Consider the following 16,560-nt stretch of genomic DNA (forward strand, 5'->3'; position numbering starts at 1 on the left):
TTAAAATATCTATTGACAGACAAACTGGTTATTTAGACTTGCGTATTTGACAAATATTTTCTCAAAAATAAATGAAGTGGAACCATCAGTTCAGGGAAAACAAATGATAATATTTGTTGTCATTGATATAATTGAGCTTTCAAGAAAATAAATTGTAATAGTTGGATAAAGATTTATCATCACTGTCATCTTGACAGCTTCCAAATACTTGGATTCTTCTTTTTGATTTTTTTTTTAAGATTTTATTTATTTATTTGACAGAGAGAGAGAGAGAGAGAGAGAGAGCGCGCACAAGCAGGGGGAGTGGGAGAGGAAGAAGCAGGCTTCCTGTGGAGCAGGGAGCCTGATGCGGGGCTCGATCCCAGGACCCTGGGATCATGACCTGAGCCGAAGGCAGACGCTTAATGACAGAGCCACCCAGGTGCCCCTACTTAGATTCTTCTGATGAGATTGGAAGTGATATTAACAAATGTGATATTTTGATAGCATAGGATGAAAAACGTCAGCAGTTGGAAGATCAGCATAACTCAGTGAACCAATATTTCCAGTTGACCACTGTGGGTTGTTAAAATCGTGCGTACTTTAAAAGATTCACTCAAAGTGCAACATAGACCAATAGATTTTTCTGCTTTAAAAAAATTTTAATAGCTTGTCTGAGGTATAATTTACTCATAATAAGCTACGCATTTTTACACATGAATACACACACGAAACTGTTACAACAATCAAGATAATTAACATGAGCATAGCTCCCTGCAGTTTTCTTGTACTCCTTTGCAATCTCTCCCTTCTGCCCCTCTCAGCCCTCCGCCCCAATTTTCGTATTCCAGACTACCACTGACTTCTTTTTCCTCCCTAAAGATTAGTTTTCATGTCCTAAAATTTCATATAAATGGGATCATATAGTATGTACTATTTTTTGCCCAATTTCTGTCACTGATCATAGTTATTTTGAGATTAATCCATGTTGCATTGTATCAATAGTTAATTTCTTTTTATTCTGAGTAATATTCTATTGTATGGATATATCGTGAATTATTTATTCATTTACCTGTGGACAGACATGTGTTGTTTCCAGTTTTTGCTTATTATGAACACAATTGCTATGAACATTTGTGTACAAGTCTTTGGGTAAACATACGCTTTCATTTTTTTAAAACGATTTTTATTTATTCATTTGACGGAGAGAGAGAGAGCACAGGCAAGGGGAGCAGCAGACAGAAGGAGAGGGAGAAGCAGACTCCCCGCTGAGCAGGGAGCCCAGATGTGGGGCTCTATTGCAGGACCCTGGGATCATGACATGAGCTGAAGGCTTCACCAACTGAGCCACCCAGGTACCCCTATGCTTTCATTTCTTTTGGATAAATACCTAGGAGTGTAATGTCTGGGTCACATGTAAATATATGTTTAACTTTTTAAGAAATTGCCAAAGCATTTTCCAAAGAGGTCGTACCATTTCACATTCCCATCAGTGGTTATGAGAGTTCCTTTTTTTAAAAAAATTATTTTTTTTAAGATTTTATTTATTTGCCAGAGAGAGAGAGAGAGAGTGAGCGAGCGTGTGTGTACAAGCAGGGGAAACGGCAGGCAGAGGGAGAAGCAGGCTCCGATGTGGAACTCAACCCCAAGACTCTGTGATCATGACCTGAGCTGAAGGCAGATGCTTAATGGACTGAGCTACCCAGGCATCCCATGGTTATGAGAATTCCAATCACGCCACATTCTCAACAATAGTTGGTATGGCTAGTCTTTTTAATTTTACCATTAAGTAAGTAGGTAGTGATATTTCATTGTGGTTTTAATTTGTATTTTCTCTAATGACTCAATGTTGAGTATCTTTTCATGTGCTTATTTTCCATTCATATGACTTCTTTGGTGAAGTGTCTATTCAAACTTTATGCCTATTTGTCTGCTGGGTTGTTTAATTTCTTCCTGTTGAGGCATGAGTTTTTGGGTTTTGGTTTTGTGTCTATGTGTGTGTGTTTTTCTGTGTTTATTGAGGTATGAGAGATTTAAAAAGTATATTTTCTGGATATAAGTTCTTTATTAGATATGTGATTTGCTAATACTTTCTTCAGTTTTTGGCTATTCTTCTCATTTCCTTAGTTACCTGAAAAGAAATACTTAATTTTGATTAAGTTCAATTTATTACTTTTGTCTTTTAAGGATAGTGCTTTAGGTATCAGACCCAAGAAATTTTGGTCTAGCCTAAGGTCACAGATGTTTTTTCATTTTCTTCTAGAAGTTTTAAGTTTTATGTTTAGATCTATGATCCACTTTGTGTTTTCATTCATTCATTCATGCCTATGAATACCCAAATGTTTCAGCATTATTAGTGAAAAATCTTTCTTTTCTCCACTGAATTGTCTTTGTCCTCTGTTGAAATGAACAACCTTGGCACTTTTAAAAAATTCTCTATTCAGTTTTGTCAATCTTTTTTTCTCTCTTTACACCAATACTATACTACCTGGCTTAATGTGGCTTTATAGCAAATATTGAAATCAGGTGGTGTAGTGTAATTTCTTCAAGTTTGTTCTTCAGTCTCAAAGTTATTTTGGTTGTTCTAGGTCCTTTGCATCTCCATATAAATTTTAGAATCCTTTTGTCAATTACTAAAAAAAAAAGCCTGCTGGGATTTTTGATTGAGATTGTTTTGAATCTACAGATTAATTTGTGGGAGAATTGACATTTTTACAGTTTTGAGTCTTCTGAACCATGAACATGGTATATTTTCTGTTTGTGTCTTCTTTTTTTAAAAGATTTATTTATTTTAGAGAGTGCTTGCACATTTACGAGTCGGGGGAGGGGCAGAGGGAGAGAATCCTCAAGCAGACTCCCCTCAGAGCCGACTCAAGACCATCATCAAGACTACAGGATATAAAAATCAATATACAGAAGTCAGTTGTATTTGTCTTCTACTAACAATGCACAGTCTGAAATTGAAATTTAAAATACCATTTAAAATAGCATCAAAAATATGAACTAGGTCAGGATAAGTTTGATAAAAGATATTCAAGTTGTACACTGAAAATATTAAATATGCTGAGATAAATTTAAGAAGACACAAACACGTGGGGCACCAGGATGGCTCAGTTAGTTAAGCGTGCGATTCTTGGTTTGGCTGTCATGATCTCAGGGTCACCAGATCCAGCCCCAGGTTGGTTCCATGCTCAGCGTGAAGTCGGCTTGTGATTCTCTCCCTCTTCCTCTGCCCCTCCCTCTGCTCCCATGCATGCGTGTGGAAGCTCTCTCAAATAATCTTAAAAAAAAAAAAAAAAAAAAAATATATATATATATATATATATATATATCTCGTCAACATTACAAACAAGAAAGCTGAGTGGCTATATTGCCATCAGACAAAGTACACTTTATTTTTTTCGAAGTACACTTTAGAGCAAAAAGTATTACCAAGAGAAAAGAGGTTTTATAAAGTGGATCATTTATAAAATGGATCATTTCATAATGATAAAATACTTTTCATAGTCAGTTTCATTATGGATAAATTCATCTAAATAACAAAAATTATAAATGCAAAAAAGTTTATGCAACTAACAGCTGAGTTCAAAATACATGAAAACTGATAGAACAAGCAGAATTAGAAGAACCAATTATAGTTAGTTCAATACTCCTCTCTTAATACTTAATAGGATAAGTAGACAGAAAATCAGTATATTTTAAGTCCCCCAGGATTTAGATTTGAACAATATCAACAAACTTGATGTGATTGACGTTTGTAGAACATTTCACCCAACAACTGTTGAATACACATTCATCTTAAACGCATACTGAATATTTATCAAGACAGACCATATTCTGGGTCACAGAATAAGTCTCAATAAATTGAAAATGATTCAAATTATGCAAAGTATGTTATCTGATTATCTGATTATAATGGAATTAAATCAGAAATCAGCGACAGGAAGATGCTGGAAAATTCAATTTTTGAAGACTACATAACACACTAATAACCCATGGCTCAAAAAAAAAAAATCTCTGGCGAAATTAGAAAGTATTTTGAAATGAAGGAAAATGAAAACATATTAGAATGTATGAGATGGGGCGCCTGGGTGGCTCAGTTGGTTAAGCGACTGCCTTCGGCTCAGGTCATGATCCTGGAGTCCCGGGATCGAGTCCCGCATCGGGCTCCCTGCTCGGCAGGGAGTCTGCTTCTCCCTCTGACCCTCGCCCCTCTCATGAGCGCTCTCTCTCTCAAATAAATAAATAAAAAATCTTAAAAAAAAAAAGCGTGAGATGTAAAGAAATACTCCGAGGGACACATCCCACCCAATGCCTATATTACAAAAGAAGAAACATCTATAATCAGTGATCTCGGTTTCTAAGTTAAAAAACTAGCAAATAATGAAAAAACACTTTAAAAATTAAGAAAAAAAAGTAGAAGAAAGGAAATAAACCTAAGAGCAGAAATCAATAAAATAGGAAACAAAAACAATAAAGAAAACCTATGAAAGCAGAAGAGAGCTTTGAGGGATTTGAGATCAGTAAAGTTGATAAGCCTCTCGCCAGAACGATCAGGAAAAAATAAAGACACAAATTACCAATTTCAGAAATGAGAAATTCTTCTGTAGGTTTTAAAAGGAAAATAATACTGTTAAAAGGCATTAACAAATCCCAACAACTTAGATATTTTCATAACCATTAAAGCTCACTCCAGAACAAATATTAAATATTTGAATTCGGCAATGTTAGATACTATTAAAAGCAGGGTGCTGAGTCCAGGCTTCAGAGACAAATACGGCATTTTCTACCGCAAGCGGCTTTCATTTTACTGGAGGAGTAAAAAACCAAACCAAAACAAAGCTTAATACAGATCCGGTGCTGAGGAGTGAGGGAAAACTGGGTCAGGGAAAGCTTCTCTGGGGAGGAGTCATTCAGCTGAGACCAGACGAAGCCGTAAAATATGCGTATCAGAAAAGGAGCCGCTGTGCGTCCTATCAGGTTGGTGGCTCAGAGAAGCCCTCCGCGACCGGGCCTCTGCCGAACGCCTAGACCTCCCTGTCTCAGAGGAGTCCCATCTCTTTCCCGACTCGCGCTCACCGGCGTTAGGCGACCACCTCCGGCCAAACCGGGACTGCAGCAGTGTGCGCCTGCGCACTCAAGCAACGTTCTCGCCGGAGCGGGCGAGGCGACTGCCGGAAGTGTGACCTCTCGCTCCCTGCTCGCTCTTCCCATCCGGGGTCGTGGCGGTCTTCCGGGTGTTCCTGACAGGGTTTTCTACGCCGTTTTTTTGGCGACTTTTTGGTCTTCCGCTTCTTGCTACCGCCCCGAGCCTCCCGCACGCTTGCTAGCCCTGTCTTTTCTTGTGTGGCTCCTCCCCGGCCGCCGAGCCCGGGGTTTAGACTGCAGTCGGGATCCGGAGCCAGGCCTAGCCCTTCCGCAGGCCACTACCTGCTTTGGCTGGGGCGAGAGCTACAGCCGTGCGCGCCGGACCCTCGCTGCTCGGGCCTTGGAGCTCCTGGGCGGGCAGTGCCGGTAGGCCCTGCTTAGCCCTTCCCCAAGGCCACCTGTGAGTTAGGGGGTTTCGGAAAAGGACGCAACCGTGTAGGCCCAGGTCGGGGGCGGGGCTCGGGGAACTTTTCCTGAAACCGCACTGTTATGTTTGCGTGGAAAGTTCCGGCAAGATTTCTTAGATGTCCCAGACTTATGGGCGGCCCCCAGGCTGCAGCACTTTCTGAAGAATCTTAGGACCGCTTACTTTTTCCACTCGTTTCCCTTCTTCGCGCCCCGTTCTCAGTCTAGGACCATAAGAGGAAGACTGTCTTGGGACCCCTGCATGGTGTTTCAAACGGTGGTGAAAAACTAAGGTAAGTATCTGGATTAATAATTTAAAATTTAAGACTTTTAATTAAATGGGCTTCAGTTCTTCATTTTACAGTAAAGTGCACAGTTCAGGACTCTGTCAGATTGTTGTTCCCTTTTCTTCCCGTTAAGCCTTTGTACTCAGACTCCTCATCTCTCTAGGCCAGAACACGATGGGGTTTATGTGTCTCATAATATCTGGAATATCCAAATACCCCGTCTTGTTTTCTCTCTTTTAGCTCTTTGTTTAAAATAGTAGTTCTTTATTTAGATTGCGGATACCAGTAGGAAACAAAGAGAAACTGTAAAAAGCTAAATCGGAATTTGTTAACAGATATGTGGTATGTGATTTTGTGAGGAAAGATCATAACTGAACACTAAATATGTGTTTGTATTACCGGTAACATACTATTTTTGTAAATACTGCCTTGCATGGTATTTTACTACAGGTATTTAATATGTACAGCCAAAAGGCTCATAGTAGCTAGCTAATAATGGTAATATTATTTTGTTGGTGCGTTAGCCCCAATGATGTCTAATTTGGAAATGCTCCATAATATAGGCTTTATGTGAAACAGGCCATTTATCAATCATTTAAGAAATGTCCGTTTCAAACCACATGACAACATTATTTTTTAACTCTTGGATGGAATCTAATTCTTAATAAAAAGGAATGTCCTTTTCAAAACCTCCAGGTAGTTTTGACAGTGGATGAGCAGGATTTAGGAACTGGGCTTTTTGCACGGTGGAGAAAAGAAGTGAGTTTAGGATATCAAAGGCTTTTGGACAAAGTGGACAGATAACTTGATTTAGTTGCCACAGTTCTGTCTTTCGGCTTTTATCCTAGGGAGATTCTGCTTTCCAGGAAATCTAGTTGAAGGAATTATGTAATCTCGAAAGTTCTCTAATTGGTTGGAGGAGAGATCAAGTTTAGGACAGAAATTCCAGGTTGTGAGTTACAGGAGCAAATACTGTATCAGTAGGAATTACTTTGTAAACTACGCTTATACAGCCTTGTCTCTCATGTATGATTATTTACAAATAAACCTGTATAATATCCCATCGTGTCAACCTTAGTCAAGAAGCAGATTTTTTCCTTAAAGGGCGCCTGGGTGGCTCAGTTGGTTAAGCGACTGCCTTCGGCTCAGGTCATGATCCTGGAGTCCCGGGATCGAGTCCCGCATCGGGCTCCCTGCTCGGCGGGGAGCCTGCTTCTCCCTCTGACCCTCTCCCCTCTCATGTGCTCTCTCTCATTCTCTCTGTCTCAAATAAATAAATAAAATCTTTAAAAAAAAAATTTTTTTTTTCTTAAGACAAGAACCAATGCAACAGTTTTAAAACACACCAGAAGTTCCTAGATTATCCTATTTTTATAGTCATGTACATATTGAGAAACCGGTAACTTTTCAAGCTAAGAAAATCGGGATACCACCAATATCTGGATTGTATTTATCTATCATGGAATTTCTTATACCTGCTACCACAGTTAATGTGGAATAGTGTTTTATGTAGATCATCAAGTAGACTTAGTGAAGAAGCCTTTTATTTGAAATATAAAGAAAAATATTTAAAATTTGATAGATGTCTCCTTAATGCTGCAGTGGTAATAGGTTTGCTGGATTTTATACTCTAAAACTCTATATTCTGGGGACGCCTGGGTCGCTCAGTCAGTTAAGCGTCTGCCTTTGCCTGGGGTCATGATCCCTGGGTCCTGGGATCGAGTCCCGCATCGGGCTCCTTGCTTGCCTGCTTCTCCCTCTGCTGCTGCCCCTGCTTGTGCTCTCTCTTTCTCAGACAAATAAATAAATAAAATCTTAAAAAGAATAAGTAGAACTCTGTATTCTGTTTAAAAGATGATCCCTTGTATTGTTTATGATAGATTATTATTTTTCGATTATTTTACTTTTTTTGGATTATTTTAGGTTATTCTTATCTTAATCAATATCACTGTTGAAAGGTATTAGAAAAAATATTAGAGGGTGCCTGGGTGGCTCAGTCGTTAAGCATCTGCCTTCGGCTCAGGTCATGATCCCAGGGTCCTAGGATCGAGTCCCACATCGGGCTCCCTCCTTGAGGGGAAGCCTGCTTCTCCCTCTCCCACTCCCCCTGCTTGTGTTCCTGTTCTCGCTGTCTCTCTCTGTCATATAAATAAATAAAATCTTTAAAAAAAAAATTATTAGAAAGAGAAACTGAAACTCATAGATTTTTGTTTTACTTCCTCGTCGTCATGCAGGATGCCTATGTTGTGGGGCACTGAATGCCATTCCCATAGGAATGATCGTACTGTGAGGGCTGGCCTAGTTAAGAGCTAGACTTGAGGGCCAAGATTCATAATGAGGAGAACCTGACAGATATTTTATTGTGGAGGGACTGCAAAAGCTTCGATGCTTATCTGGGAATTTGGGATAGGCTGAACTAGATATCTGCCCTAAGGTAAACTTTTGGCTAAGTAATCATTGTAAGCTCTTAAACCTTGGATAATTTGGTCATTAGCTTTGTTGAGTACTACTGGGCCACAAAACACCTTTTGACTTATTCCTAGTTTGGATCTTAACATGTTACGGGATAGAAATAAGGTGAAGTCTGGGCTGTCGTATCATTGGGGTCTTCAAGTCTGAATGCATGTGTATGGGACTTTATTTGGGTCCAGAGGAAAAACACAAGCATATAATTTATAGATGTAAACAAAGGGTCTCGAATTTTAACTATGAACTGATTTAAATAAATCTGAAAATAGGACATTTTAATTTTAGCTTTTCTGAATATAAATTCCTTCCTTTGATCAGATCTGTAGTATCTGTATTCCAACAAAATGAAATACCAAGGAAAATTCATTATAATGAATTATATTTAATGTCATTTTCTCATGAATCTTATGATAGGAATTATGTTTATGGGAGTTTGGGACAGGGAAGCAGAATAAAGAAGGCCAAGAAAGAAAAGGGCATGAACCTGGGCAAAAGGTAGAGCAAGTCTTTAGTTGCTTATCTTTAATCTTGCTTTCTGTGATTGAGTGTACTTTTAATAAAGGATTGTCTGGAATCCTGCTTGGTTCAAGATAATTTCCATTTCCTCTGAGCAGTGAAAATCAGTGAGTACAGCTTAGCAATTAGGATAGGATTGATTTTTTTTTTTTTAATCTATAATAAGAGGTACAGACCTGTTGAAGAGAGTTGGTAAATTCTTGTTTTCTGGAGGTAACACCTTATCTTTCATTCAAATTAGGGAGTTGGGCACTTGGGATGAGATCTGATGGTGGCCCAAGACTCTTGTTTACAATCCATTATGAAGCCTGGACTGGTGAATCTCATTATCTGTGGCCAGCCTTGGGAATTTAAATTTTACAAAATTGAAAAAAAAAAAACCAAAATTTGTATGAGTGATTTATTAGTTTCTTCCCAGATCTTTGTCTTTTTCTCTCCTATTTTCTCCTGCTCCAATTTTTCCAGCCATCTGGTCTCAATACCCAGAGGCAGCTACATTTTTTTTAGCTGCTTACGTGTTATTTTCCCCTCTTGTTCTAAAAAAAAAAAAAAAAAACTTAAAAAATTTCTATAGCTAGTTTTTAAAATTGACATCTACTGAAAATGAGGACTTAGCACCTTTATGTACTCTCTCATCATTAAATTGTGATGTATATGAACATGTAACTGTATATAATGTGTATGTAATCCTTAAATATAATATGTAATAAATGATATATAATAAATTTATTATAATTTTTGTTTAAACTAGTATTTTTAATGTTTGTGTTATTGTGAGAACCAAATAAGTAATGATTATATTTCCTTTTTTATATGACTTTTTGAGTTTTGTTTGTTTGGTTAGTAATTTCTTTTTAACCTGCTACTTTTCTGTTGCTATGATTATTTCTGCTCTGTTAACAGAACTCCACTCTGTGGTCAGATACATCAGGAAATCTGTCAGTAAAGTTTTAAGTTTTTTTCTCCTTGGCTATCTTCTTGAAACCCTTTATCTTCTTGGCTCTAATTTAAGCTGGTAGCTTCCCTTCACCATCATCCTAGGGAATTTACTTTGTCTCTGCCCTACAGCAGATCTCCCTTTTCCTAGATCCCAGGTTTTGTTTTGTTTTTTGAGACCTTACATGTCTGAACATGTATTTATTCTCCCTTGCCTTGATATTATACCTGGGTATGGAATTACTGCTTGAGAGCATTTCCTTCAGAGACTTGAAGGCACTGACTTCATTGTCTTATGGTTTCCTCTGTTGCTATTAGAGTTTAAAGACATTTTGATTGTCAGCCCTTTTATAACGTTTTCCTCTTCTGTAATATTTCATAAGCCTCTTTTTCCTCATATTCTGAAATTGACCATACCTTGATGCATATATATATTTTTAATGTACTTTGTACTCATTAGGTCCTTTAATTCTCAGGATTGGTTTTCTTCAGTCCTGGACATTTTCTAGTTTTATTTATTTGATAATTTCCTTAATGTGTTTTCTGTCTTCTACAGGAACTTCTGTTATGTTGGATGTTGGACCATATAATTTGATTCTCTTATATTTTTTCTCTTATTGTCCTGCCTCCTTTCTACCCTCACCCATTTTTCCTTTTTGTTCTAAGAGATGTCCTCAATGTTACCTTTTAACTTTTTACTCAGTATTTCTGCTTTCAATTTTGTAATTTCCAAGAGCCTTTTTTGCTTTTTAAACAGTATATTCTTTTTTTTTTTTTTAAGATTTATTTACTTTTTGGAGAGAGAGAGAGAGAAATGTGTGAGCAGGGGGAGGGGCAGAGGGGGAGAAGAAGCAGACTCTGTGCTGACGGGGGAGGCTGATGCGGGGCTCGATCTCAGGACCCTGTGATCACAACCTGAGCTGAAATCAAGAGTTGGACACTCAACCGACTGAGCCACCCAGATGCCCTGAAAACAGCATATTCTCGTTTTATGTATGCAGTGTTTTTTAAATTAATTATTAATTTTTTTCTCAGTTTTAATTTGTTCCTGGCATTGTTCTTGTTTATTCCTCAATCTTTTTTTCTGACAGTGATCTGTGGATGTTTATTTTCCAATAGGAGTACTAGAAATCTAATCGCAAAAAGCAAGCTCTGTGTGTATGGGTGGGCAACTCAGTAGTAGGTTTCACTGTAGTTTGCTAGCAGGCTTAACTTCTCCTTGGTGGAAAACTGTTACTCTATTATAGGTTCTTTGGTTACCATATTATATAGTTTCTTTCTCAGTTATTCTGTTGATAAGTTTTCTTATTGACTCTGTTGGGAGGTGGGCTGGGGATCCTGTTTTCACTTTGTTGATTTTACTTAATACTTGTTTTCAGTTTGTTACCTTAACCTATTCTTTGTAAGTTTACAGCCTTTTGGGATCAGTCATTGCAAAGTACAAGTATCTAGTCTCTTGCCTGGGTCAGTGAATGGTTCTGATTGCTTTGTACAGTAGCCCCCCACCCCTTATCCCCAGGGGAGATAGTCCAAAACCCCCAGGGGATGCCTAAAACTGGGTACTACCGAACCCTATATATATATATATATATATGTGTGTGTGTGTGTGTGTGTGTGTGTGTATATATATGTGTGTGTGTGTGTGTGTATATATATATACACACACACTATGTTTTTTCCTATATACACATATCTATGATAAAGTTTAATTTGTAAATTAAGCACAACAACTAATAAGAAAATAGAACAATTATAATAATCTGTAATAAAGGTTTTATGAATGTTGTCTCTCAGAATATCTTATACTGTATTCACCCTTCTTGTGATGATGATATAGGTGATAAAATGCCTATGTGATGAGATGAAGTGAGGTGAATGATGTGTGTATTGTGACATACTGTTAGGCTACTATTGACCTGATGATATGTCAGAAGGAGGATCATGTGCTTCTGGGCTGCAGTTGACCACAGATAACTGAAACCACAGAAAATGAAATTGTGGATGGGGGGGGACTACTGTGTATAAATTTTCCCCATTGCTGTGGAACAAGCTCTCTTTTACTGGACGTCCTTTATATAAGTTATTTAGACTTTGAAGTGAATCTCAGAATTTTAGAGTTATTAGGCAGTACAGATTCCTTCCCTTGTTTGAGCAGATCTCTAAGAAGATCTGTGAGATCTATATCCTAGGAATCGGGTTGTCATATTATGGCTTATACCTTTGAATAAATTAGATTGGGTATAAACATAAGAATCTGTATGGCTTCGTTAAATGTATTGGGTGGTTTCTGTTTTATCAGAGTATATGTTGATAACTTGATTTCTGAAAGATCTGTTGATATTAGGGTAAATTCATCAGAAATTAGAAACTTGCATATATTTTACTATCATTTGAATAATATTCTTAATCTAGATTTAAAATTCATTATTAGCAAAAAATAAAAAAGATAAAAAAATTAAAAAAAGTAAATAAAGTTTAAAAAAAATTCATTATTAGCAAGTTTTTTGTTACCTGTAGTGGGACTTAGAGATCTGTTTAAACTTTTGAAATAACTTTGCAAATGAAATTCATAACTTGGTAACTAATTGTTGTAAATAGTAGATACTAGTTAGGGTTCAATATTTTTAAGATACAATAATTTGTTTTTTTAAAACTATTCTAGGTAGAAGAATACATGTTCACTTTTAGTGAACAAGAGCATGTTCCCAAACTCAATTTTGGGTCGCCCGCCTTTCACCCCAAACCATCAACAACATAATAACTTCTTCGCCCTGTCACCAACTCTTTATTCACACCAGCAGCTTATAGATGCACAGTTCAACTTTCAGAATACAGAGTAAGTATGGTGATATTTTGGTCCATATCATTTATAAATTTTGTTTCTACTTGACACAAACCCTTTTTATATGAAACATTTAAAGTTAAAATGTCATTGTCTTGTGTTCTTTTGATCAGTGAAATATACTTAGTTTTTATGAAATTGGTTTTTTGTTTTTAAGGTAAAAATGTTTATTACTACTGTTCTTTATGTGTTTTTGGTAGCTTGTCAAGAGCTGTGTCTTTACAGCAGTTGACATATGGAAATGTCAGTCCAATACAGACCTCAACATCTCCGTTATTTCGGGGAAGGAAGTAAGTACTTCTTAATTATTTTAAAAGAAGAGTTGGCATGTCTCAGAACTGTAGATCAGTGCTTCCTGTATTAAGATTGGATGGGTACTATGCCCTAAATTTTATTTTCTGGAACCTGTGCGATCAGTCCTATTGGAGAATTTTAAAACTTCTATATATTTAAAAAATATTAGGGATATTTTTGTTGATTTATTCCTGACACAGCAAATTTTAGATGGAATGAAGCTATATTTCTTCAGGATACTACTTTGAATTGAGATATTAACTAAATTAGATGGTTTTCTGTATTAGTTTGCTAGAGCTACCATAACAAAGTACAACAGCAACAGAAATTTATTTTCTCACAATTCTGGATGCCGGAGGTCCAGAAGATCAAGGTGTTGGCAGGTTTGGTGTCTTCTGAGGCCCCCCTCCTTGGCTTGTAGATGGCTGCCTTTTCTGTGTCCTACATGGTCATTCCTCTGTCTGTGTTTTCTGTGTCCTAATCTCCTCTTCTTCTAAGGACACTAGGCATATTGTATTAGGGCTCATTTTAATGACACCATTATAACTTTTTTAAAGGCCAAATGTCCAAAACCACATTCTGAGGTACTGGGAATTAGGGCTTAACTGTAAGAACTTCGAGAGTACACAGTTCAGCCCATAAATACCTTTTTTTCTAGTAAAGTTTACTATTTGATTTATCTAAATCTTATACAGGTAAGGTTCCGTAATAAGTATTAGTAAAAATTTCTGCATGACTTAAAGCTTTCTATAGAGAAATCAGAGTCAGTTAATTTTGACCAATTAAAAGTAATGGATGTATTACAAAGTAATTACAATAGAACTTTAGAGATGATTATTAAAATAAAATTTGGCAGTACTTGTAAGATATTACTATTTAAAGCCTATGTAAATATTCCATACTTTATGTCCAATTAAAAATAACACTAGCTAAGAATTATTTATTTATTTATTTGTTTGTCGGTGAGTGAGAGAGAGAGAGCACGCAAGCAGGGGGAGTGGTAGGCAGAGGGAGAAGCAGGCTCCCTGCTAAGCAAGGAGCGTGATATGGAGCTCGATCCCAGGACCCTGAGATCATGACCTGAGCCGAAGGCAGACTCTTAACTGACTGAGCCACCCAGGCATCCCCCCCCCTTTTTTTTTTTTGAATTATTGATGACTCATGTAATTGGCATTGTTCTTAGGACTTTACAAATAATTTGATTAAGTTTCACAACACTCTATGAGGTATGTTATTCCTCTTCTGTTGAGAAAGATGAAGCACACAGAGGTTAAGCAACTAGTTATTCGGGTGGAAGCACAATTGGGATTTGAACCCAGGCGGTCTGGATCTAGATCCTCTGCTTAGAAGCACTGTGAGTTGTTCTTCAAGGTTGTGGAAAGCTATATAATGATGCTAAAAGTATTGACTTTATTCAGATTTTAATTTTTTTGAAGTTGTCTGGATAGCTAACTTGTAAATCACAAATGAAAACAAATTCCATTGGCTCATAGTTATACATATTTTAAAAACTAAAATTGGCATTCTCAGTAGAAGCTATTTAGCATATAAAGCTAAATCACCTTTATGTTAAGCGATATTAAATATACTCTTATGTTGTTAGCATTGTATACCCACTTATTTTGTAGATCAAGGAGTGAGGAATTGGGGTGATCCTAAAGGAGTGTTGTAATGAAAACCTTCAGGTGGCTATGACCCATAGAATTTTAGAGCTTAAAAGCAATCAGACCATTTCCCATGGCCTAAAGTATTATCTGTATGAACAACTTAATATATCAATGAAGTATTTTTTTAAACAAATAATTATTTTTTAATAATTTCCTTTTGCTTTACTATTTTGAAAATTTTATGCCTCCAGAAAAATTTAAAGAATAGTACAATAAAACCCGGCGTGCTCTTTACCTAGACTCATTAAAGTTGTGCTATATTTATTGTTTTTTTGGCCTTTTTCTCTTTAGCCCTACTTTTTTTCTAAACTTTTTCTATGAAAAAGTTGTAGACATCACTTCATTCTACCCCAAAGCACATCAGTGTGTTCCTCCTCATAACCAAGGATCTTCTCCTATATAACCAAAATGCATTTGTCATGCCCAGGAAATTTAACATTAATATATTACTGTTATCTGAAATGCAGTTTTCATATTTCTTTAGTTGCTCATTGTCTTTATAGCTTTTTAATATGATCTTTCCAACTGATGAGCCAGAACGTAGGTGGATTTAAAGAGCCTTTTTATATATATATAGAAATTTATTTATTTATTACTATTTTTTAAGATTTTATTTTTAAGTAATCTCTACACCCAACGTGGGGCTCGAACTCACAACCTAGAGATCAAGAGTCATATGCTCTACTGACTGACAGCCAGGCGCCCCTTAAAGAGCCTTTTAAAATATATAACTCTCAGGTCACTTAATCTTATTCTCCTTATGTTAGAATTTGGGTTTTTATTGTTAGTGTTTCTATGAATAGAAGTTTTCCTACAAAGTTTTCACTGGTGAGATAAAACATTGGGGGTAGTTCAAATGTAGGAGACTAACCCTGATGTACATATGTAGTTTTTTTTTAATATGCATTATTACTATTTGTTTTTCCTAAGGTGTTTTTCTAAGGCATCTTTTGTGCTCACAATGAATATTTTAAGATTCATATAGAGCTAATAATGTGGCCTTGCTGTATTATTAGTCATTATTGGTATTTGTTATTTATATGTTTTTAGTTGTTTTCTGTTTGTTATTAGAAAGTTGTATCTTTAATCACTAAGGTATATTGCTTGTTTTCAGGAGATTAAGCGATGAAAAAAACCTTCCTCTTGACGGTAAACGGCAACGTTTCCATTCACCCCACCAAGAGCCAACTATAGTTAACCACATAGTGCCTTTATCAGGTGAAAGAAGATACTCAATGCCGCCATTGTTTCATACACACTATGTACCAGATATAGTCAGATGTGTTCCACCTTTTCGAGAAATACCATTTTTAGAACCTAGAGAAATCACACTGCCTGAGGCCAAAGATAAGGTAATAATAATGTAGATTTTAGTTTTACCTTTTGGGAAGTTAATATAATGTATTAAAAACATCAGAAATACCTAATGTTTTGGATTAAGTAGAATATGCCTTTTTTGCTCTGTTTAAACTATTTAACAGTTTTCTGTCTAAATTGGACTTTTTAAATTTTTTGTTAGCTGTTCTTTTATTTAAGTGCAGCTTTCATATCAGGAAATCAGATTTTCTCTGATTCATAAAAATCTGGATTAGGGCTCAGAACATTTGATTTCTTAGTTTAGAGAACTCTGTTACTTATTTTTATTACAGAGAAACACATTTTCATGTGGTTATTGTAATAAAGTGTCAAAAAGCATTTTCTCTTGGGATATTTGTGTTTGTCATGAGGTTTTTGAATGTCAAAAATAGAGAATCCAGGAGTCACTGAGAAACTAATACATTCAGAGTGATAACGATGAAGAAAGATTTATCTAGCAATATTATTTGTGAAAAGCATTTCAAATAAATGAAATGAAGCTGTTAAATAATTTTTGAGAAATGACATTGTCATCATTGGGGAACAATGAGTTATTTAACCACTAACGGAAGCATATCCACCGCCCCACCACCAAAAAAATTCTAGGTAATTTAGAAGAGTTTATAACGTAAATATCTGCATTCTCTTGGCTTGTCTATGG

The 16,560-nt window shown here is 36.4% G+C and overlaps 1 protein-coding gene across 3 annotated transcripts in view; it reads left to right on the top strand.

Annotated features, from left to right (window-relative positions):
• The first annotated feature begins 5,223 nt into the window (after positions 1 to 5,223).
• TENT2 (terminal nucleotidyltransferase 2) overlaps positions 5,224 to 16,560 on the top strand; it is a 67,856-nt gene continuing 56,519 nt past the window's right edge. The window contains exons 1-5 of one of the 3 annotated variants that reach the window (XM_035014735.1): positions 5,224 to 5,493; positions 5,756 to 5,825; positions 12,403 to 12,576; positions 12,783 to 12,872; positions 15,658 to 15,895. In XM_035014735.1, coding sequence (XP_034870626.1) covers positions 12,440 to 12,576; positions 12,783 to 12,872; positions 15,658 to 15,895 — 465 coding nt within the window. In that variant the 5' untranslated portion in view covers positions 5,224 to 5,493; positions 5,756 to 5,825; positions 12,403 to 12,439. Of the gene's footprint in view, positions 5,528 to 5,755; positions 5,826 to 12,402; positions 12,577 to 12,782; positions 12,873 to 15,657; positions 15,896 to 16,560 lie in introns of all 3 variants that reach the window. The other 2 variants (XM_035014733.1, XM_035014734.1) reach the window with 2 other exon arrangements.

The sequence above is a fragment of the Mirounga leonina genome, unplaced genomic scaffold, assembly GCF_011800145.1.
Source record: "Mirounga leonina isolate KUSES-001 unplaced genomic scaffold, KU_Mleo_1.0 Mir_168, whole genome shotgun sequence".
Taxonomy (NCBI): domain Eukaryota; kingdom Metazoa; phylum Chordata; class Mammalia; order Carnivora; family Phocidae; genus Mirounga; species Mirounga leonina.